This window comes from Genypterus blacodes, unplaced genomic scaffold (assembly GCF_046128005.1).
Source record: "Genypterus blacodes isolate CSIRO-AG114 ecotype Tasmania unplaced genomic scaffold, CSIRO-AGI_Gbla_v1 ptg000090l_1, whole genome shotgun sequence".
In the NCBI taxonomy this organism is placed as follows: Eukaryota; Metazoa; Chordata; class Actinopteri; order Ophidiiformes; family Ophidiidae; genus Genypterus; species Genypterus blacodes.
The window spans coordinates 2,328,192-2,352,412 of NW_027466895.1; the positions used below are offsets into that span (position 1 = coordinate 2,328,192).

At 44.5% G+C, this 24,221-nt stretch overlaps 1 protein-coding gene across 2 annotated transcripts in view; it reads right to left on the reverse strand.

The window, feature by feature from the left end:
* Positions 1 to 23,739, reverse strand: part of atp2b1a (ATPase plasma membrane Ca2+ transporting 1a) — a 30,430-nt gene extending 6,691 nt beyond the window's left edge. For both annotated transcript variants that reach the window (XM_076158828.1, XM_076158829.1), the window contains exons 1-19: positions 23,649 to 23,739; positions 15,595 to 16,065; positions 9,408 to 9,605; positions 8,949 to 9,206; positions 8,600 to 8,725; positions 7,455 to 7,616; positions 6,954 to 6,992; positions 4,954 to 5,109; positions 4,619 to 4,833; positions 4,053 to 4,295; positions 3,697 to 3,938; positions 2,980 to 3,217; positions 2,706 to 2,885; positions 2,527 to 2,614; positions 2,315 to 2,421; positions 1,980 to 2,171; positions 632 to 845; positions 318 to 529; positions 111 to 218 (exon numbers count right to left, since the gene is read on the reverse strand). In XM_076158828.1, coding sequence (XP_076014943.1) covers positions 111 to 218; positions 318 to 529; positions 632 to 845; positions 1,980 to 2,171; positions 2,315 to 2,421; positions 2,527 to 2,614; positions 2,706 to 2,885; positions 2,980 to 3,217; positions 3,697 to 3,938; positions 4,053 to 4,295; positions 4,619 to 4,833; positions 4,954 to 5,109; positions 6,954 to 6,992; positions 7,455 to 7,616; positions 8,600 to 8,725; positions 8,949 to 9,206; positions 9,408 to 9,605; positions 15,595 to 15,787 — 3,171 coding nt within the window. In that variant the 5' untranslated portion in view covers positions 15,788 to 16,065; positions 23,649 to 23,739. The remainder of the gene's footprint in view (positions 1 to 110; positions 219 to 317; positions 530 to 631; positions 846 to 1,979; positions 2,172 to 2,314; positions 2,422 to 2,526; positions 2,615 to 2,705; positions 2,886 to 2,979; positions 3,218 to 3,696; positions 3,939 to 4,052; positions 4,296 to 4,618; positions 4,834 to 4,953; positions 5,110 to 6,953; positions 6,993 to 7,454; positions 7,617 to 8,599; positions 8,726 to 8,948; positions 9,207 to 9,407; positions 9,606 to 15,594; positions 16,066 to 23,648) is intronic.
* Between the last annotated feature and the right edge of the window lie 482 nt (positions 23,740 to 24,221).

Sequence of the window (24,221 nt, forward strand, 5' to 3'; positions counted from 1 at the left end):
GGCGACATAAATGTATACATGTGCAATTCAACCACATGGGGGCAGTGTCACACCGCATCTGTGGAATTGGCCAGCTGACTGTGAGGCACATTTGTCTTTTCACATCGTACCTGTCCCCAGAGCAGAGAGCCGAAGCCCAAGAATGTGCACCAGAGCCACTGGTCGATGGTCAGAGCCACGCAGCTGAACGGCTTCCCTCCCCACTGCACAATGACGAACTAGAGGAGCAACAAGGTCCATTCATTAGTAATCAGTCAGAGAGCAAATTTGGATTTTTCTGTTACACCATAGTGACAGCAGTCTTCAGTCCACCGTACCTGGATAATGAAGGTACCAAAGACAATACTGCAGAAGATTAGGTTGTTGAAGATGCCATCGAAGACGTTCCTCTCGCCGTGGATCTTACGGGCATTGATCTCGTTGAAAAGTTGCATCAGCACAAAGGTGTTGAAGACAATGGTGTAGTGTTCAGAGGGCGGGGCGTGGAGCGGCGTGTTCCTACCGTTGTCGATGTCAAATATTTTCTCCCCTGCAGAAAAGTCAGACGGGAAGAGATGAGAGTTTCTGCTTTAGACAGCTTCATCTGTGTGCAGAGAGAAACTAACGACGCGCACAGGCTCGGGCTTCTTACCAGCGAAAAGCAGCGTGAAGATGATGACGAGCTGGTACACTCCCTGACCGAGGATGTTCTTCATCATGGTGCGGGAAATCAGAGGCTTGTTGCGGCCGTACGGCTTGCGGAGCAGCAGGGCTTCGGTGGGGGGCTCGGTGGCCAGGGCCAGGGACGCAAAGGTGTCCATAATCAAGTTGACCCACAGCATCTGCACCGCTTTCAGTGGAGAGTCCTGGGAGACACACCAGAGTTGGTGGAGGGTCAGGGTGACAGATATACAACCACATCTACACAACTCACTCAGCACCACACAATAAGGAAATGCAATAAAAAGCTGATTTGTGACACGTTAGATTTCCTTATTGAGCGTGCTATTCTTTGGAGGGGCTGAGGAAGGTGGTGAGTGAATCCTCCCCACTTGTACTGGGCCGGCTGTTTGTTGAAACAGCTGTATACATTAGCCTGTCAGCTCAAATAAAGAGACGGCTCATGTGTGCTCAGACGGGGATGAGTTCCATGTGACGTGTCAGACCTGCACTGGTCTGAGGTCGACAGCTACCAAACAGATCATGGAGTCGCCAAAATACAGCACACAAGCACCAGCTGAAAATTGAGCAGGAGTTTCACTTCTCAATAAACCGGTATTTTTACAACTGTGACCGTAACACTTTATGTTACACTTTCTAATGATAGTAAGACCTCAGAGGAATTCGTGAAACTCTTAGCCTGCCGAAGTACAAAAGAACGAGCACCTGAAAAGAAGATTAAATATATCCAACTGTACAACCAGTCCAAAATGTGTCTTGAAAGGTCATAAGTATTGAGCCATGTTTTGGCAGATTGCTGAATTCAATCTCTCATTAAATGACTGAAAGGGTAATTTTTAGATACACATACACGTCGTAAGGATTTTAGAGCAACTTACTGACATCATCTAAATCTCAATTCCGCTAGAGGTTTGAATCAATATTTGAATGCAAGACACAGAGCAGCCTGTTACAGCCGCTGAATTCAATGAGTTGGAGTTTCTTGCATGAATAATTAATTTGATAAGATACTCGGTGCTCTCAGGTTACTGTGGTTAGGCAAAAGACTCTCCACAATAACACTGATGCACATCAAATGGTAAACTTAACCAAATAATGATCAAGTCAGTGACACTGCTGCTGATTTAATACTGTAACTGAGCTGCGATGTAGATTCAATGATATCAGCTGACCCAAACGTCAACACAACTGAAATCATTATAAAGATGAGGGTTTACTGCATTAAGAGGCCAGTGTGTGTGTGTGTGTGTGTGTGTGTGTGTGTGTGTGTGTGTGTGTGTGTGTGTGTGTGTGTGTGTGTGTGTAATGTCGGTGCCCACCTGCGTGATGCAGGCTCCTGTAAATGCGACAATGACTGCCACAACATTCACAGTCAGCTGGAACTGAAGAAATTTAGAGATGCTGTCATAGACGTTGCGTCCCCACATGACAGCCCTAACGATGCTGGAAAAGTTGTCGTCAGTCAGAATGATGTCAGATGCCTCCTTGGCTACATCTGTGCCAGCAATACCCTGTGGGCAATGAGAGGATCAAGGGTGTGTCGACATCTGTTCAGACCACATTTTATATTCTTGTTTCTTTCTACACATCAACGGTGGAAACCAAATTTAAAAATCCTTGGTTGGCTTCTTCTCCCAGGTTTCCATGAACTTACCATGGCAAAGCCGACATCAGCTTTCTTCAAAGCAGGACCATCATTTGTACCGTCTCCTGTCACTGCTACGACTTGTCTCTGTTCTATCACTGTGCTGTCAATGATACCTGGAGAAGTAAAACACAGCATTTATAAAACGTACACAAACAAATTAGCAACACTCAATGCCCACTTACATTTCATTGATAACAGAAAAAACACTGATGACGTACCTTTGACTAGGGTGTGCTTGTCTGTGGGGGAGGAGCGTGCTAGTACTCGTAGTTTGGGCCAGATCTTGTCTATGCGTTCTTGTTCAATCTAGAAATATGAACAAAATCCCCAATAGAATCTCCAAAGTACAAGGAATTCACTGATTTCACAGTCTTTGGTGTATTTTGCTGTAGCCCACCTCTCCCTTCTCGTTGCGTATCCTGCGGTTGAACTCTTTGCCCTCCAGGCATATGAAGTCATCCCCGGGCAGCAGGATGCCACACTTGGTGGCGATGGCACGCGCTGTGTTGATGTTGTCACCGGTGACCATTCGCACTGTGATGCCAGCGCGTTGACATTTCTTGATGGCGTCTGGGACCTGAAGGAAAGCAGAATAGAAAATAGCAGATACAGCTATTTGTTTATATAACTTTTCCCACAATCCCCATTATCATCACCATCATTCAACTTACCTCAGGTCTCACGGGGTCTTCAATGCCCACAACACAGAGACAGGTGAGTCCAGACAGAATATCATTTTCGTTGTCCCAGTCAGGTTCGCCCTCAGAGACGGGGAAATCTCTGTACGCAAGACAAATGGTCCTCAAGCCCTCAGAAGCCATGGGCTCGATCACCTTCTTCACCATGTCATCTCTGTCACGCGGGCGAAACACCTTGGCTTCACCATTTGCCATCATGATCTTGTAGCACCTGCGGATGTTTAGAGCGTAGAGGGGGAGGAGGTGGGAGAAAAAAGGAGGGAGAAAGAGAAAATAAAAGAGGGGCAGAATGGCGAGTGGAGTTAAAGAGAAACAGTCAGGGGTGAAGAGGAGGGGAGAAGAGAAGACAAAGCATTGGTAAGACACTAGACCCTGTGTGGGTTAAACAGAAGCCTTCTTGATTAAGAGGCTTACTGGGTTGTTACTGGCTCATTTTCTCAGTACCCGTTTTTAAGTCGCAAAGTAAGGGGCTTGAGTGGGCTGCACTTGAACTTCTTAGCTGCTTAAACCATCAAACACATCATATACTGCACAGCCTGGACAACTGGAGCAAGTCAAAATCCTAGGGAATAACTCCTTCCAGAATAGAACCATTTGCTGCACATCCATCTTCATATTCACAGAAAATAGCACACCAGTACAGCTTATTTGTTCTATATAAAATTCAAGAAACTCTTTGAATTGTCTTACTTTTTAAGGAGAATTTCTGAAGCTCCTTTGCTGAACATGCGGTAGCTGCCATCAGCCATCTTCAACACAGTGCTCATAGACTTGCGGACCGAGTTGAACGTATAGACCTTGTAGAGTTTCTCCTCTGGGATCTCATTTCGAATTGCCTGGTAGTCCCGCTTCAGGTCAGAAGCAAAGCCAAGTAAGGAACATTCAGTCTTGTTTCCCACCTGACGTGGCAGACCGCCTTCTTTTTCTGGAGACTGAAAGCGAGAGGTGGGAGAAGGATGAGAAGCAGGAAAAAGATGATTGATTGTAAAAGGGTCCATATCTAGAGAACATTCATGAACAAACCGCTCACAGTGCAAGTGGCCTACCATGATTTTGGTGGTATACGCGCAGTTGACCGCGATGCCGAGGATGAGCAGATCTAAAGAAGAGGCGGGGATGCTCTCTGGTTCAGGGACCTTCTTATAGTGCTTTTCAGCGATGAAGGCCTGCACCACAGTCATGCGGTTCATGGTGAGCGTGCCGGTCTTGTCAGAGCAGATAGCAGTGGCATTACCCATAGTCTCACAGGCATCCAAGTGACGCACCAAGTTGTTGTCCTTCATCATTTTCTGGAACAAGTAGGAACAGTAAGTATAACTAACTGTACAATGAAAACCCTGTATTTTCAGAGGTGAACAGCAATATCCATTGAAGTAGAATTTAATTAGGACAAAGAATTATGTGCAAATGTAACAGGAGTGAAATTAATCGCTCTTTGATTCGTTAAATCTCTGTTGGCCTGGCAACTCCAGCAGAGGGGATCATTACTTTGGCTTAAGGGTATCAATTAGCGACATCTCCTTGTGCCTAAAGCGCCTGACCTGCTCGTACTAATGCGCTCAACTGTAAGCTGGTTGGCAAAGGCGCAGGTCACTTAGCTGGGAGACTGTACCTTGACAGAGTAGGCCAGGGAGATCGTCACGGCGAGAGGTAGGCCTTCAGGGACGGCCACCACCAGCACGGTGACACCGATGATGAAGAATTTCACAAAGAACTGAATGTAAATGGGTGTGCAGTCTTTCACCCAGGGCAAGTTCTGCACCCAGAAGGTGTCAACCACAAATAGCACCACCAGGATGATAACAGTGATGGCTGACATGACCAGGCCTGGAGAAGACGAAGGGACAAAGAAAGGAGGAGGGATGGAAAATTAGCAAACAAATATGATAATACAATCTATAATGTATCCAGCTGTGCAAATATCTACTGCTGTTTCCTTCTGCTCACCCGCTTTGCCAATCTGCACTGCTAGTTTGGTCAGTTTGCCCTGCAGAACAGACTTCTCCTTCTTTGGCAAGTTGGATTTTTTCTTCTCCTCTGCGTCGCCGCCCTCGTCGCTGTTGAGAGGCTGCATTTCCATAGCGGCACCATCCTGGGCTTTAGCTATGGCAGAGGACAAGGAGAAGAGGTAATTTGATGGATCGGCCATTACATCCTACAGGTGTCATGTGGAATCAAATTTACCGTCTGATAACTACGCAAAACCACATTCTGTTTAAAGCCCTCATATTGGAAAGATTCATCAATTATGGGACGCTGCGACTTCAATCCGAAACGCATCTCATATAAACACTGACAGCCTCCCAGACCTGTAGGAAAGCTCTGTGTTCTTAACACTGCTAAGTGAATAAACTTTGCGGTCAGATAACAAATAAAACGTGTTTTCTTTTTACTTTGCCTAGTCAGTCAAAGAAAAGCTATGTGCAGATTTCCCTCCTCTGTTTGTTTAAAGAAGCAGCAGATGAAAAACAGGTTTTGCTCGGATTTCAGCCCCGAGCTGCTTGCTCACACACAGTCACAGAATGTCACTTCAGCAGACAATTCACAAGACCTGAGGTAATATTTCAAGGTGGATTACAAGCAAACTTCCTCTGAACGACACGAGAGACACGTCAATCAATACTTTGCCAGGCTTCCGTGTGCGTCCCTTTCATACATGGACCCTGGGAAGTGGGAAGTGTAATTATGTTTGCAGCGATCCGACTCTGCAGTAATTAGCAGAAAGATTTGGAAATGTAATTACCATACTCCCACTAGGAGATCAGGTATGCGGCTGGTAGTATGAGGATCTGTCAAACCGCCCCCTACTTGGAGCAGCAGCCATAGCCATCAGTTACATTCCAATAAAACTCTCTCATGTCTTCCACTGTGTCCCTCGTGAACGTCATCCCTCACTTACAGAGCCAGAGACCAACATTGCACCAACAAGTAACCTTGGAGAGTCATCACTTCTAATGGCAAAGGGGGGGGGGGGGGGGGGGGTGAAACGGCCAGACGGCAGGATAGCGGGTGCCGGTCTGTGCCTTGTCACTCACCATGATAAAATCATTAGCTCAGCTTGGCACGGAGGCTGCTGCTGCTTGTTCTGCCACAGGACAATGGACACGTCTTTCCCATTTTGCATGTTTCCTCACAACATCACCATGTATTTTGTGGGCATCTTTTACTTGTCAACATTAAAACTGTTTACTATGCTATGGAAGCGTGATGCGTATGTGTGTAGCAGGGTAAGGAGGGGCATTAACACCGGGCTACTGCAGCTGCTGTGGACTGTGGCCTGTTCTGTGTAATCTCAGTCTAAAGGATTATTTGCTGATTCCCCCAGCAGGCGGAGAGAATCTGTCCACCGGGGACCACAGCCAGGGTTGTGGTCGCAGACACAAGCAAGACTGATCACAGCCTCCCAGCAGGACCACATGCATGACTCGAGCTGGCTGGTTACCACCGAGCAGCAACATTACCACTGTTGTCAAACTGAAATTACATCACTGCACGTCCTACGGTCGCCACGGCATTGCCCAGATTGGGAAGTCAATAGAAATTAAATTGCGGGGGCCTGAGGGAGAGGGGGGTGGGGGAACAGATGTTCTGGCCCCACAATTGTTGCGTGGCTTTAATCTCTTCATCACTAATCGCTATAACTGGATTCAGCAGCACCTGCCACTCAAAGCACCATGTACCAGGGGAGGACGAGGAGCAGGAGGGAACAGAGGAGAGGATAGCATAATGAAGAGCGAGAGCACAGCGCAGATGAGAGGTCATGTATAAGAACGCAACTTCTCATTACTTGTAGAAACCCACAGAAGCCAATTACTAACAGGCTTTAATCCCATTTCAATGCTGTTAAGTGGGAGGGGAGACTCCATTAAAACTAAAGCCTAATGCATTATGGTACAAATTAAAATCCAAGGCAATTAAATATGTGCATGAGTGGGTGAGCGACTAACCTTTCTTACGGTTTTCCACGGAGCCATCCTGCTTCTTGACTGTGGAAGAAAACACACCAGACAGGACAGAAGTGTAAGTGCGAAATCTAAAGAGGCAGAACTAAAACTGTAAAATCATACATCAACCCACAGCAGTGTGTTCAGCCAGACAAAACATAAACACATGAGGGTTATGACGTGCAGACACACGCCGTCTCCGGATTTGTTTTGCACTTGCTACAGTGTCATCAGCTCACTAATGTATGCAAAACACAACTTCATTCACAAGTCACTCGGTCCTGGAACCTCAGGGCCCTGCAGTTTTCTTTCTTAACCCAAGTCTCCTCTCCCATTCACCATAAGGTGCACCAGGAGGAGATGAGGGGATCTTGCTTTGAGATGCCAGATCGGCCGCAGAAAATGTGAACGTCTGTGCAAACACGTCCGCCGGTGCTGTGGACTGATCGATGACGCCCCAAATAGCTGCGTCAACAAGTACGGCACGGGGGGGGGGATACTTACGTTTTCTCTGTTTCTTCTTCTCCTCTTTTTCCTTTTTCTTCTCCTCCTCGTCCTCTTCGTCGTCCTCGCTGGCACCGAGCAAAGTGAAGATAATTCCAGTTTGAGAGTTGACACCCACGGCAGTGACCACCATTTTCCCTGAGCCCTCCATTACATGGGTGCCTTCGGACAAGAGAGAGAGAAAGAAGAGGAGGACAAGTCAGTAAGGGAGGTAAGAAAACCGTATATATTTGGCTAAATGAAACATCCAATGTTCCACTTTGTTTACATGGGTACTTGTACGATGTTCTTGTTTATTATTTGGCGGTGGCTTTCACCTCATCTAAATATTTCCTATAACGAGTTTTTCATCTTGTTGCAGAGCGACTGTGGAGCTCGACCCCTTGAGTCACTGAGACGCATGTTTAAGGCCCAGAGGCAAATTCAGCAACACACAAGAAGAAGAGCCTTTCAAATGTAGGCAGCAAAGACAAAAGAACGGCACAACAACAAGTTAACACAAAAAGCAGAACGAGCCTCTGATGCACACACTCCCTGAACCTTTAATCAACAGCCTTTAATCAAAAGCCAATTGAGAGTCCCTGTGAATGAATGGAATTCTGAGAGTTACAATAGGCTTTCTGCAGAGTTTTACCAGCCACCGCTCTCCCTCCCTCTGACGCCACAGGAGAATGCAGCCGATTCACAGAGAAAAAAGGCACAGAAGAAAAGAAAGGGAAGAAGCATTTTCAACTTTTCTCACATGCCCGTCCGTATTAATTAGAGGAAGCCTCGTCATTTTTTACTGTGACAGTGGAGGGGATTATTATATGAGCTAAGGGAAATCAAAAGGCAGCAGTGGTGCCGGAATGTTAACACACACACACACACACACACAAACACACACTGATAGTAGTGTCTCCCTCTTGGAGGTGTTCCAATAGAAGGACGGGCATCACCAAAAGGCGTTTCTCCAAAATTACTGCAAACTTTTGCAACAATCAGCAAGCGTTAGAGAAAGTTTTAAATTGCAGGGGAAGAGGTTGGCCGCAATAACAGTCACTTCTATCTGCTCATGTAACAAAAGATGTCAATTTTGTTTAGAGACGTCTGTTGGCAACAATGAACTACGACGGAATTTTTTTTTTAACCGAGTCTGCAGTTACCTGATAACAGCATGGGATCTTTTTCTTGTGTTTTCTTCACGTGATCCGACTCCCCTGTGAGGGAGCTCTCGTCGATCTTCAGGTCATTGCCTTGGATGAGGACGCCGTCGGCAGGCAAAAGATCTCCTGAAAGACACACACACAAAAACACACACGTACATAACAGGGCTTTAATATGGAAATCAGATGGGAATAAAACAACAATTATGCTATAATTGTTAAGGAGCTGTGATTACATGACACTGATTGAAAGCATCATAATTAAGAATTTATCCATTAAAAGGAGCACATCCTCAACACAGAGATTTAATCTACTGAATCACACAGTTGACAAGCTGCTCTTACTTACCGTATTTTACTTGTGCGATGTCGCCGACCACGATCTCAGCCACAGGAATTTGGATAACTTGCCCTCCGCGTACAACAGTAAATTTCTGCTCCTGCTCGATGCGGCTCTGGAGGCCCCGAAACTGTTTCTCTTTGCTCCAGTCGTTGAACGCCGTCACCAGCACCACACAGATAACTGATAGAAGAATGGCGACTCCCTCGATCCAGCCCGCTTCCGACTCGTTCTCGTCCTCCGCACCCCCGGCTGCCTTTCCACAGTCTGTAGACGCGCATCACAACACAAAAAGTCCCCCGTCACACAAGCGGACCATACATTTGGTTCACACGCACACAGAAAAGACATAAATCGACAAACTGAAACAATGCAAAAGAGGGCAGAGTATGGCAATATGCATTCATGTGAGGTAAAAGGCATAAAAAGAGGAGGAATATATTATAGTTATGAAATGTCGGTGCTTACGTTCTCTTTCGGCATCTGGAGGTTTATAAAAAGAAAGGCCTAGTGAAACTATGGCGGCCACTTCCAGGATAATCAGCGTGACATCCTGTAGCGCCTCCCAGACTAACTGTAAGAATGTTTTGGGCTGTTTGGGTGGTATAAGATTTTGCCCAAACACTGTTTTCCGTTTCTCAATGTCTCCAGGTTGTCCACTTAGACCTGGGGAGAGAGAGACAGAGCATATAAGCATTTCAAGTCATTTCAATCTGTTGCGATCAAATGTTGCAGTTCACCAAAACAAAACAAATCCAGTTTGAGCAAACCTACAAACTCTCACATACAATTGGATGTCTGTATGTTCACTACTGTCCCGTTGCACAGTCATCTTTTTTCATACATTCCATGTCTGGCTGGCCTCAAACCAATTCATCCATGTGCAGAGTGGATTCTGCAGCCATTCAAATGTCTCCGCATTCAAGGCAGAGTCGTGTATTGAAAGGGCCTTCGCACATTTGATGATGCATGACAGCTTTTCAGCTCTATTCATGCCGACTGACTGCGTGTGTGGGTGGCTGTGCAGACAGAGGGTGTGTGTGTGTGTGTGTGTGTGTGTGTGTGTGTGTGTGTGTGTGTGTGTGTGTGTGGCCGAGAGGAGGTGTAGCAGAAATGGTGGCCAAGCAAAAGTGACTGTGAAACTGCTACTGACAGGCAGATGGGGGTGGGTGGGGGTGGAGGGCGAAGGTGCAAGGGACTGAGATTAATGAACAGTAGAAGCTAGCGAGGGTGGAGGGAAGCTGCGCATAGCATCACTTTAAGATGCTGCGCAGAGCGGTGAGACCAAAGAACAGTGAGCGAGGAGCTGTGCGCATCAAGGATAAGAGACAAGAGAACATTCTCTCTATCTCTCTGTGCGTAGTTGTCAAAAGACAACACCGCAGGAAACTATTGGAGAACTCGCTAATGTCGTGGCCAAGTGGGAATAAACATGCTACATCAGTACTGTGAAGAACTGCTTGTTGACAATGAAATCATTAGTGGCATTTGTCCGTCCACCAAATAAACCCTGAAAACTGGTTGGACATCATGTCCAACCAGTTGGACATGATGTTAGCACCGTTGGGTCCAATCTACAGTGCTGTCCCTTAGGCTCCCAACAAACACTGCAGCTGCTACATAACACATTTTGAGCAACTTGTGCAGACTGTAAATCCAAGTTGAACAACAGCCATTGTGCTGAAGTGCAAAACAAGTCATGTCAGCTACAAGTTTACGTAGGAAACACAAATGCAAATCCGGCAGACCACATACTGCACATCTGTGTTCAGGCTGGCAAAGTGAGAATGCAGCGCACATAGAGGAGACACGTTCCGACCAGGGCTGCAAACTTCACCGCATCTCCTCTTCCTGGCAAGACTCACTCATTCATGAAGTTATTTGAATTGTAGTTTCGACTTGCAAATAGGTTGCTGGCCCCGGAGCGTGATGATCCGAGGTGTACACACAAATCCAGTCATCCAATCTGGTCCGGATAACGTATCCGTATATATCGAGACTGAATTCTAACGGAAGGTGTAAAAGGGGCCTGTGACTTGATTCCCATCGATTTCATCCTATTCCATTGACGAAGCAAACCCCTCTACTGCAACAGTCCCAACAATCAATACCGAGCGTAAAATACACCAACACGTGAATACAACCTACAAGGATACAAGACAATCCAAACTAAACTGCATCTGCCACCTCCTGCTGTCTCTATAGCTAAATCACATTAACAGGAGAATATTTTACTTCTGAATAAATATAACAAATACTAGTTCCATCATGGAAGCTGCACTATACTACATGTTTCTACTAACCGTTCAGACAGAAAATAGCCAAATCCTTCATCACTATACGTGGTTCACCGACATTACAAGCCAACACCAAGGCATGAGGGAGGTGAGCAGAGTGACGATGACTCACCACAGCCCAGCAGTCATGAAGAGGCTATATGTACTCTCCTCAGTGGCTGCCTGTCTGTCGTTGCTCCCTGGCCGCCTCTCACCGTCTCCTTTGATTCGCTGCGGCTCTAATGAAAACGCGCCGACAGCTAATGCCCCGTTCGATTTGACACGTTTCCCCCTTTGCGTTATTGCGATAAATACTAGTGACAGCGGAGGATCAAATTAAAACCAACCACCCTCCATTTGACACGCCGACAGAATAGGCCGGCCAGAGCCCCTCACATCATTTTAGCGCCGTGAGTCTGTCTCAAGTCAAGTAGCTAATCATTAACAATTTAATTTGGATGCATGTCCCCGGCTGACCCCGCAGAGAACTGTCACTGCAGCCACAAGCAAGGAGGGCGGGGGGGTCATGGTATGTCTTTCATTTCACCTGTCACAATTAAATAATAAATAGAACAGATTGTCTCTAGTACGTTTGCACAACTGGCTGCAGATGGGAGTAACATCACAAAGTGCAGGAGATGAGGCACAAAGCCATTTCACTTCCGAGTACATTCTCATTCACACACTAGTGAAGATAGTAAAAAAAGGGATCAACCGGCCTAAGATCAGTTGATTAGACAATACATGGTTCTCTTAGGAGGCTTACTGCACAGTCATTGTAATATCGCCTCCATTTTCCTTCATCAACAATCACCAACTAGATTATATTTGTAACATTATACCTATTATTATTATAACAAGGTTATCCGTTTGCTTTTGTGCAGGTGCTAAAGTTTCGTTTTCTCTTTGACCTTTCTAACACACACACACACACACACACACACTGTCTGGCGCAAACACACACACACACTTGAATGAAACAAAGGTTTAACCACAAATCTGCATGTCAGGCTGCCAACATCAACACTGCAGCTAAAGCTGTGGTATTAGTTTATGATGAGATTGGATTGTTAGGGTGCACATAGACCATCTGACATAATTTTACCAATCACCTCATAGTGCTTCATTCAACTACATGCGAGAAGGAGATTCTGGATTTAGTTCGTTATAGGAAAATTCCATGCCATCACCCTTAGCAATGATACAATAGCCACAAAATAGCAAAAACATTGACACATCCAAGGACACGTCAGCTTACTTCTGAGACTGTAACAGAAAGATACACATGGAAGTAGTTGTTCATACATATCACTGCTTTAAAACCAGTCATTACAAGAGGTCATTCAACACAAATCAACAACTCTGGTGCACAGATGCAGAACAGTGAAATCTATTCTATACACTCACTGGCAAGATGCTTTCTAACTCATCATTTTGAATTCAGACAAGCTGAGCCAGCCCCCGGAATTACAAAGCGTAAACTATCATTTAAGAGTCTGAACCTTCTAGTTGAATAAGGAGGCGTGTTGTCTGGAATGACAGATACAGAGAGCCTCTCAGCTTTTCAGCAATTGCGGAAGCTTCTCAGCCCCCAATCGATTGGATCAATAGCCTAGAACCCAAATATTTGACTACAGTAAATTTAGCAATCAACAGGGAATAACTGAAAGGGAAAAATAAGGGAATACCATCAATAATATTGATGTGAAGTGGTCTTGCCCAGTGTACAAGTCATTATACTTGGGATCAAGAGAATCCCTGTGGGAGGAGGAAATGTTGCTATGGTTGGAAAAGCGACACTACGCTCCCAACATCATTTCCAAATGTATTTCCAAGTGAACATTGCTTCTCAAAACACTGACATGAATGCCTGACATTACTTTTCCATGATAGTCACATGTCATCACAGCAAGCTATTCCCCTGTGATGTTTTGCAGCAACCGCAGCGACCCGGCTCAACCAAAACTGCACAACAGCAGCAACCATGAACAAGAGTGGGGAGGAGTTTATGTACTAAAGCATAAAACCTCATTCTAACACAGCCAAGAGGTCCCTTACAAAATAAGAGCTTCAATCAAACTACAATGATGAGGACAACTCATTGATTTGGTTTTTAAAATCACCTTTCCCTCAAGCTGTAACTTATTTCACTATACAACGCTACTGCAAATTGTCAAATGATATGCAGTTGTTAAAAACACAAAATGTAGTTTGAGTCTAAGCGCAACCACTTGAAAGGTAATTGAAATTTGTTTCTTTCCCTAAACACATTCCCATGCGGTTCCATGGAAAATGCTGCCATGACAAACCAAACACTTCATGCTTTGAGGTCTTTGATTATGAAAAGTACTTAAAGTATAACGGTGCCAAATTTACACAGTTAAAAGCGTTGGCAGATTAACAACAAGGGGTTATTTAAGGATTAGCGGCTAGAGGAATGACCCACCAAATAACTAATTACAAATCCCTTTTCAATTGTCGAGATTCTGGAATCTAAAGTGACGGCTTAATTTGTCAAGCCAGAGACAAGTGAGCTCATTTCAAATGCACGTGGTGTAACAAAGTGGCTGCATACTAAGCAGAGCAGCGCCTCCTGAGTGGACCTGTTTAAGCTTATCTGCACCATGCACTTGCTAAAAGCAGACGCACAGAGAAAAATGAGTGAAGAGCCAATCGAGTGCCTCATACAGTCCAACACTAACTCAGAGTGCAGACAAAATGCTGGAATGGACTTTACTTGAAGAACCACCGATATAATGCCGAGACATGTATGAGAAAAACAACAATGTCCATGTACTGTATATGCCAAGTACTTACAGCTGCAGCACATTATCAATTACAATACATTCATTGGAGGTAACTAATACAGTATTTTGATCAACTATAGTTTTATACATGAGGTGGAGAGAGTCTGACTACAGCCTCGTAAATTTCCACTACACTGTAGTTTCAGAGGCCGGTGAACATGCAGTGATGTTCATGCTGCAAATATGACAGGACTGCGAAATCTCACCGACATACATGTTTAGACAACGTGTGCTCTCTCAACAGCCAAATTCCTATTCAGCGAAATTTCTCCACACGCTTCAGACAATCGCCTGTGTAACAGATACTGAAAGGGGTTAAACCGACCACATAATGGGCCCCGTAAAATCCACCTCTAAACAAAAGGTCAGGAGTTAAACGACAGGCTGATGGTTGTCACTGGATTGTGACTTGCCCTGAGCTGTCACAAAGCCTGGAATTTATCACATTCATTTAGACGGGGATTTCTTTCGTTTCTCTCCACACAGCACACCGAGGTCTATCGCTGCGACAGTAGATACGCTGTACCGTTTTAATCTGGGATCAAACTGAAAATCCCATCTAGTAGGAGTTCAGTCAAGGTCACACTGATGATTAGACAGACAGAGCACAGAAACGATAGAAACGAAACAGAAAGGGAGAGTACGAGTGAAAGAGAGGGAGAAAAAGGAAACCAAAAAAGGCAGTTTCACACTCCGCAGTAGAACCCCCAGGTTTGTTCCCCAGTTGCAGGTTGGTAATTTTAAAGCGTACCACCACACACAACAAAGTATGAGGTGTTTTTTTAAGTAATGCCACACCACTGTATGTTGAGCTTGTGTGTCTTTTTAAAAACGATCCAAAAGGAATAAGTGATGTTTCACCGGGTAAATGAATTTATACATTCTTTGCTCTCAACCTTGTCTCCAGGGCAACAGGAAACAAATTGTAAGTTGGTGGCAATGGAGTAACAGGGAGGGGCAGTTCAAAAGATGAGCTCACTCCTTCCCAAACATGTTCAAATCATTACTCCCCAGCCTTACACCGGCCTGTTTTCCCCACATGTGGGACATTGACTAGGCACAGGACCAGGCTGCAGGCAGGTCTGACAGCTGCTGTGTCTGAAACACACACACACACACACACACACACACACACACACACACACACACACACACACACACACACACACACACACACACACACACACACACACACACACACACACACACACACACACACACACACACACACACACACACACACACACACACACACACACACACACACACAGGTGAAAAGGGAGAGAGGGAGAGGGTGTGGAGGGATAGATCCACAGGCCTAGAAATAGAGCAGGACTGGCCCAGGTCAGAGCCAGCCTGCCTGCCCGGCCACCTGTCTGGCATATGAGCTCTCTGAGGAAGTGATGTCAAGGTATTGGCAGTGTGGACGACACGGCCAATGACACGCCTCCAAAACTATGTGCGCACCACATTAGCATTCCAACAGCACTCGCTACTGGCACTGTTTGGTAAACATCCTGCATTTGGTCCAATCACAAACAGGCATGGTGTTGAGTGTTGTGGAGACTTTACCATCTATAGGTGATGTTTTTAACCGGCTGCAGAATCCTTGAACATCCCCATAAGTTTCCCCAATTTTGCTTATTGCCTCTGCGCTCCTCAGTTCCATTAGCGAGCGCAGTTCTTTGAGTGTGCAGCCAAAGTCTCCATCGTGGTTTTGCTCCACCATGGAGTTCTTCACCCCGCTATACGAGTTGTTCGCCATTGTCTCAGTGCCTTCCCACTCTATTGAGCAGCGTTGCCGCTTTAGCTTAAAAGTGGGGGGAAGTGTTGTCCTGGAAAAGCCTAAATCCTCACAAGGGTAATAACAGTGGTAGTTCCCATAAACAGCTGACAGATCCTTCAGAGGCAGCTTAAGTCAGATGCCAGGTAGCAGGACAGGTATATTACAAAAAAAGCCATTTCCCTTGGAGAGCTGAGTTCCTAGTCTTTCATGGTGACGGAGGATCACCCACAGAGCTGGAGATCGCCACACATTCAGATCTGAAAGAGAAGAACAGACAAAGAAACCTGTTAATGATCGTTGTACTTTAAGCAATAATACCGTCATTGCCGCAGAGCAATCTTTGCCATACATTACAGTCATCATCTTGATACATCACTACAATTATCCGACCTGCCACTCAGCACGTTTCCTACTCGAGCAATATCAGGTGATAAATAAAACAACGCCACTTATTATTTTCAGTTCGCAGCCCAGATCAATAAGGGCGTTTTTTGCTCGTCTTTCATCGCAGTAGCCTGCTGTGCGGAGAAAAATGCTGACTGTACAATAAGCGGTGGTGTTACATGGTGAGCCGGGGCTGCCTGACTGATTATCTCAGGAAAAGCCTTCCGTTTAATCTAATTAAGACTATCTGCGGCATCAGGGAGCTTCACAATGCTCAACCTGGGAGAGGCCATTCAAATAACAGGCTATCCATTCAGCTTTCATCTGCCTCACACAATGAGAGCCAGTCGTTTTTTTTAAATAATGCATTCTGAAGTCCAGTAGTTGCTATTTTCCTGTTTTCAAAGAGGAATCTGTGAGTGTCTTAGAATCACAAGTTTGTGAAACAATTAACACCTTCTGTCATTTCAAATGTCACTGGCATCGCAAAGTTCCTCGCTGCCTACTTGTTTTTACTGCAACACAAAGCTCAAGACACGTTACTCTCTACCGCTCATCCCAAATTAAAATATATGCCAGAACCTGTTGTGCAGTTATGGAATGAGTGAAAACGTGGCTTTTATTAGCCTCATGTTCAATGCACAATGAATGCATGCAGCTCCTTCCTATGAGATTCTTGGAACATATTCTGTCACATGTTGAGATTCTATTCGGAGCATCTGACAAAAAAAGAATTGAATTGATGTGACAGATTCAAATGTTCTTTGAATGATGCGACAAACCATGGACAGCGAGTTTATGAAACATGTACAAATAGATTATTTATCATGAAATAAACTAGCCGACAGCTGACTATGTCACCCGTGTTGTCAGGAAATCATCTGACGCAGATACGTTGGGGTACATGTGTACATGTTAAGTTTGAGAAGTTTGTAGAGGGACTCTACCAACGGCTCTACATCCCTTCTGCTTGTGTGCTGAGGAGAATTTATCTCTGGTTACCAGGGGGTGAAGTCATGGGAGTGGACTGAAAGACGTGGGTGTAGAATCTGCTTTGCTCCGTCTGCCTGGAGAGACGTGATCAAGGATGTGTTCGTGTTACACTCATTCAGCAGTAGGGAAACAGTCACTGCTGAAATTTGCATAAGGAAGGATTGTTGACTAATATGATTATATTAAAGAGCTGAAAGGGCGATGGAGATCACCGATTTACCAACTAATTCATGCGTCAAAGAAGTCTGATAATGAGTAAATGACTAGGAATTAGCCAGGCACAGGTCTGCCATTTGACACATTTTGGGTAAAGGGTCATGAACACACTGTTGGAAGGAACATGAACCACATACAACATCCCAGCACATCAAAATAACCCTATAAGAAGCCGTCTGACTCATCAGGCTACTCAGGTATCTGTTCCACTACATCAGAAATGTAATACTACTTCAGCAACTGAACATGTGACATTTATTAGGCTAGTCATGCATGTCGGTGTGTCTCTGCCTCTTTACGTTATTCTAGGTTGAATGTGGGCTGTTGACATGCATCAACTTCCACTTATTATTCCAGTAGGCGACATAAGTATTTCAAAGGATATTAGTCAAGGCCAGAAGGGAAGTCACAATCCAGGCACCATCTTTATTATGGGTAGTAAAAAGGAAAAAACAATCAGTGGATTTTACTTTTTTCTCAATCCATTTGTCCTTCTACCCAACACTACTGAAGTGACATGACAGTTGTGGTTGATCTACATGCATGACAGTAGCGCAGTCAAAGTTCCTTTTTTCTCTCTGTTTTAGTTCCTTATGCCGACCAATAACATTTTCCACAAATTGCAGCACATTGAGACAAATGGATTGAAAAGTCTTTGATAACGTGCAAGTTTTTACAAGCTTCTCCTAATGACCGAATGTTAAAATTTCAGTTGCCTTGGGTACAACACGGGCAAAGCACATGCTCAGGCTACAGTAATAAAGCCATTCTCTGCTTTCTCCATTTCCCTATTTTTTATGTCCTACACTATAAGCCCCCCTCCCACACACACACATACACGGAAACAATGCCAAGATGAAGGAGGTGCCAACATTTGCTGTGCTGCGACAGTTTCGGGTTGCAGGGCAGGTCACATGTCACAACAGTGGAAAATCATTGTGATTGGATCTCCGAGCCAACAGCTGGCATGGTATGGTTGAATGACAGGGACGAGGTTTAACCCTTTATGCACAGCCGCAGCAGAGGCTCGGCTCGGTAAGAGCACGAATATGTGGGGGTTTCACCCAAGGACCAGAGACTTAAGTCACAAGTCTTTTTTTGTCCAAGCTATTTATGACTGCAACCACATGAGATGGATACCAACTCCTCCACCCAACAGGCAGCGGCAAGAGGAAACACAGAGCAGCGACAAAGGTGGTGGGCATCTTAGAAACGTCCCCATGTCTTTGTTTCCACTCTAAGGAAACCCTCTGGCAGTTTTTGCGCCTCTACGTGCCAACAACTCGATAGAAGTCATGGATAGCGATTCTAGGGATCCCTCTGCAATGGAGCTGCCGATGCGAGGGGGTGATATTTTTAGCTTCCCCCAGACGGCCCCCTCCCCCCACTGCTAGCCATCGCTGAACTGGGTCAACCCGTGTAAATGTGGAGGGTACGGCGCAGAGACACCTCGCCCTCCTTGTGCTGTGGGGACGTCGTCCACGCGGCTCTGAAGTGCCGTCACGCTGCCTGCTCATAGCGACATGCTGAGGAGTCGCCATCGTCACATTTATCCTCCCAGGCTTAGTGCTGTTCATGAAAGGAACTGCGGTGGTCTCTACAATTCGATATACACAATACAATTCCTAATGCTGACTCGCATTGACAAATGTAGCAATTAAACAATGTTACCAAGGGATGAGACAGAGTCCGCGAGGAAATACAAGTAAATAATTTAAAAATACCCCCACAACTATTACAGCCGACATAAATATTTTATTTGTGTGGGTGTCTGATGTAATGTTCACAAAGGCACAATTATCATCCATCATTGGCTGTACGTAGTGTACACAGGTACATAGGTGAAAGAGTGCACAGCTTACATTGAGTCAGAGCTGTAACTGCCTTTGGTAAATAATGTAAATGGTAATGATGCTGATAATGAAGGGAGTCTTGATAATGAGGCCTACTGGGCACAGTTTGGTATTTTTATTATGTTATTCAAAACATAAATCTGTTATTTATTCGAGGTTTGGATAAAAAGATGCATCATCTGATCAGTGCATAAGCTAACAACTATAAATTAAACATTTATATTCATCACATGTTCTTACCATAATCATTTTAAAGCATTGTTGATGTCAATGCTTTTAGTAATTTGAGGGCATGAATGCTTCATTCCACGGAAGTCAAAAAGGGTCTATAATTTATTCCTTTTATTTAATTATTTGTGAAAATGATATATAATAAAGCATACACCCTGGAGTTTTGGGGCTGTGTACCTGCAGATTGAAAAGAAAAATGTTTTCCTGACCCATTTAGAAGTGTTTCTCGGTAGCATCAAAACAGGAATTACATCTCCCCTGAGCGTTCTGACGTATGTGCACAGTCAAAAACTCATGGGAGGTTGAGCTGCTGAGTGCAAGTAAATAGTTTTACCTTTATTAAAGATAATGAGGTAAACAAATTAGCAAGTACAGAGGCAGATATGAATCTATCTTAGAATATTCAAAGATTAGCCCAGTCACACATCTGAGCGTTCTAAAAATGAGACAAACAAGCATATTTATGGATAAGAAAGTCTGCGTGTTGTTTGTGAGTCGGCACAGCAGCTCGTGGGCCTGTGGTCCTGATGTGTGCTGCCACTGTGTGATCTCGCTCTCCCTACCATTCCAATTCCTACACAATAGTGTTGAGCATTAACCTCGCTTTACCCAGATCTATTACAACGACCGAGAATGCAATTAGTGTACACAAAGTGATTACGGAGGGTTAAACTGTGTTACACGGAAGCACGAGTTAACATAGCAAATCTTACAATGGTACTCTTAGTAGTAAGACTGTGAATTTTGTTATTCAGTAAGATTCAAGGAGTAGCCATCACCAACATTCAGACATTGTGATTATGATAACGCTATTTAAATCTGGCTATGGCATAGATGCTGACTCACTGGTTGTACCACTATATTAAGATAATGATTAGACTCCAGGTCAATGAAACGCCAGAGGCAAGCGTGAGGGGAATTTGCATAGATGCAGTGGTGAAGTTCAGTGATATCTGAGGATTATGCCGCATGAGAAATTTAACAGCGTTTTTTTTTTTTTTGAAGATTTTAAAATAGCTTTAAAACTCGTGCGACGTGTTAAAACTCAGACTGAATATTAGTTTATCTAAAAAAGAACATTGAGTATAGTGAAATAGCCAGCCATAGTATAGTAAATCATAATTTGAAATCATACAGTAAAATGGCACGGTAGCAAGACATGATTGAGCTATAAGGAGCACAACGGAGGAGTTGCAAACACTGAGAGTAGGCATAGTCCATGTCCATTTTAAATAAAATACGGGCCACAAAATGCAAATTTTCCTTACACTCTATGCAAACCCTTGTATACACAAAGAAGCTGGTTTACTGCTGAAAGCAAAGTGTCACATGATCTGCACAGTTGCATTTCTTTTACAAACAAATTTTCTGAAATCTCAACATCTCCCACTCTATGAGTCACAGGACATTGCATTTGATCTCTCCTACTTGCAGCTGCTGTTCGTTTATTTATTTAATTCTTGTTTATTCGTGTTATTTCACTGTGCCATTTAATCATAAACGGTGTTGAGTGTCCACGGTGAGATTTTCAGGAAATTGATTAGTGATGTAGAGACAGTGTGGAGAAACATTTTGTGGGTAGACTAACGTTGTATCCAATTAATGTTGCCAGTTTTTAATGAGATAAATGAATGAGGAGTAATACATTAGACCGACTCGACTAATATCCTCAGTAGAAATAACCTTGGCCTTACAAGCCACATGGATAAAGATAAGCAAAGCTCCATCCACTGAGCAAATGGCATCATAAATGCATTGCACGTATTAGTACAAAAACAGACTATATTTAGTTTCCACAAGCAGTTTACATGAGGCAAGGCTCAGATGCAACATTTTGACTGACTTATTGATTTTTGTGTTTGATGAAATATACGATGCATTCAGGGCCTGAACACACTGCATGACTTGACGTTGACTACGAAGAGCTGCCATACCACGAGCAGCAAATAGAAAAGCCCTATATACTATTGACTACAATGTCATATGATTAGAAATCACATATTCTTCAGCATGGCTAATTAATCTAATATGGACTGCAAAGGGGATGAAGTTCTACGGCTGAAGGATTGCTGATCTACATGTACTGAGGAAACCCCCTGTGCAGCTGAAGTGGCCATAGGGTTCATCAATGACTGAAAAATAACCTTTCCCCGAAATAACTAACTATTGACTCATTCCGTTTTCTATTCAGGAATAGCACTACTATCAATGTGAAGACACATACAATGACAAAGTATACATATATGTGGATATTTTTGTCAGCTACTAACTGGGTTCATTCATTCTTGACTGACAGCAACAGTTTGAGTTCAAAGGCCTCAGACACAGCAGCAGATATTGTGTTACCTATGATTCAAGTGAATCATTAAACAAGCTCTGAACAACTATCTCTGCTGAGCTGGACACACAAAAGTCATCATTCCCAGGCAAAGCAAAGCAAATATTTCGAGTCTAGCTCAAATGCTGACGGACGAGCACGAGTACATTTCAGTAAAATGATTATATCAAGCACATCACATGTCCACTGTCAATCTCTGCCATAGAATTGCTTAGGGATCACTACATTATGTAAGCCTAAAGATAATGACACCACGTATAGCTTTACGGCAAGTATGGTATTCGGTTGTAGATTGATAGAATTAGTAGAATATTACTTTACACTACAAGATCAGAAAGCATTACGTGAACACAGCAAGCCTGCGCCGGCGCTGCAACAAGCTGGGTGTTGTTTAATTGGATCAGGACTGATCCCTTCAACTAGACACCATAGGTGCTCAGTGACCCACACTCACACCAGGCTGGAAACTTGGGAGGTAATGCAGGCGAGTGTGACACTACATTACACTGTGCATCAAGGTCAAGAGTGTAACGCGCAGAGCTGAGTAATCAACCTGCTGTGGCTTGATTGCTTGGGAAATACGAGATAAGTTCGCTTTAGAAGATAATTGGCTTGGCTAGATCACGGTGCTTAGCCACCAAGCGAGCATTTCCATCTCCATTGGAATATACAGCAGCTCCCACGGGTGACATGGTGTAACTGATGACAGTTTCCTAGCGTGGAAATGAGTTGCGCTTTGTGGAGAGACCGACTTATACAAAACCATAGCTGGAAAATGGTGGTAAAATGCAGGATTTGCCTTGATAGGATAACACGATATCCCTTACAGAGTACGCGACGAGCCTGGCGTGTGCACAACTAACCTAACCACTACCTGCTGGTTAGCGCCGCTGCTGACCGGCTGGGTTACGCGCCGAGATGCGGTCGCTGGTGATTTTCCCCGGGCTGGCGTTTCACTTTGTCAGTCTGCTCTGACATTTCTAGACGTGAGATGACTCGTATTAAATTCCATAGTTTTTGTCTCCAGCCTCGGTTGTTTGTTTTTTTTAAATGGCAATTTCACAGCCACAGCCGACGAAATGACTGAGTTGTTCGACAGTAACTGCAGCGTGAGGCGTGCAGGCATTCGGAAAATTATGTTCGATTGCTGTTTACACCGGTTTACAATCGCCGTTAACGTGAACTACACAAACAGATTGATCCACACATCCAGTAATGTAACCCCATGTGAATCGGGCGTTAAGAGTGGAATACTGGGAACTTCACTGTATGACGGTCGGAAATAATTGCACCCAGTCTCTGACGATTTTTCACAAGCGGTGTCAAAACGATGAGCTATAATCTCCTACCACCAACCCGCTGCCCATGAGCAAATGAGGCGTGTGGAATCTAACGCTTAAAAATCGACATTACGGGCTAGCCTTTCAACGTTAGCCAACTAGCTCTCCGTCGGCAGGGAATAGTAATATACAAAAGCTACTCCCAACAGTTTGACAGGTCAAGAAACTTAGACCACAGCAAAGGGACAGTGTCAGCTTGTCCAACAAACTAAAAGAATTTATGTCTGCACCCTGACTGACCACATAAATCAGAACACCAGACAGCCAATATCGGTATCGATCAAAGATAGAGCTAACGTTAGCCACCGATGTTAGCCTGGTATAGCGCTAACCACCGGAGGCAGCTACCCACCAGTGGCTGGCCCTCGTTGATCCCTCTACACAAAAATAAGGAGTTAAAACCCCTAATATCTCAAATACAACATGTTCATTAGAATTTTTTAGAAATCCGCGGCGATAAGTCCGAAAATAGCCCAAATACTTACTCCGTTCTCTGAAGTGCACCCCAGCTCCCCTTCTCTCTGTAACTCCCCCTCAGTCTCACCAAAGAGCAGACTCGCTCCCCTGATCGGAGGTAAAGCCCCGCCCACTGCGCTGTCACAACCACACTCGCACACTGTAACTATCAAGATAGTGCCCCTCCCCGCCCGAGCGCGACGGCCCATTGCCACTTGACCGGAAGCTGCCGTACGTGCGTACAGCTGTGACACACATCTCAAAGTGGGGATTCTAAAATTCAGGCTACAGCTAATTTAAGTAAGAACGCGAATTCTTATTCAGTATCGAAAGTTATAACCAAAGAGCACTTGCTATTTTATTTACTAATAGAATGGAACGTTTAAATATCATAACGCAATCACCAGACTCCTAAATGTCAACGCATGATAACATTTGGTACAGTGAACATGTATTATACTATGATAACAGTTGGACACTTACACACTTAAAAACATGGGTTCTCGTTTCAATAAATTGGGATTTTGGCAAAGTCGGAAGTGGGGGAAGAAGAACGATCTCGCTTCCTCCAACTCTTTTCTATCACAAAACCGCCGGGGACA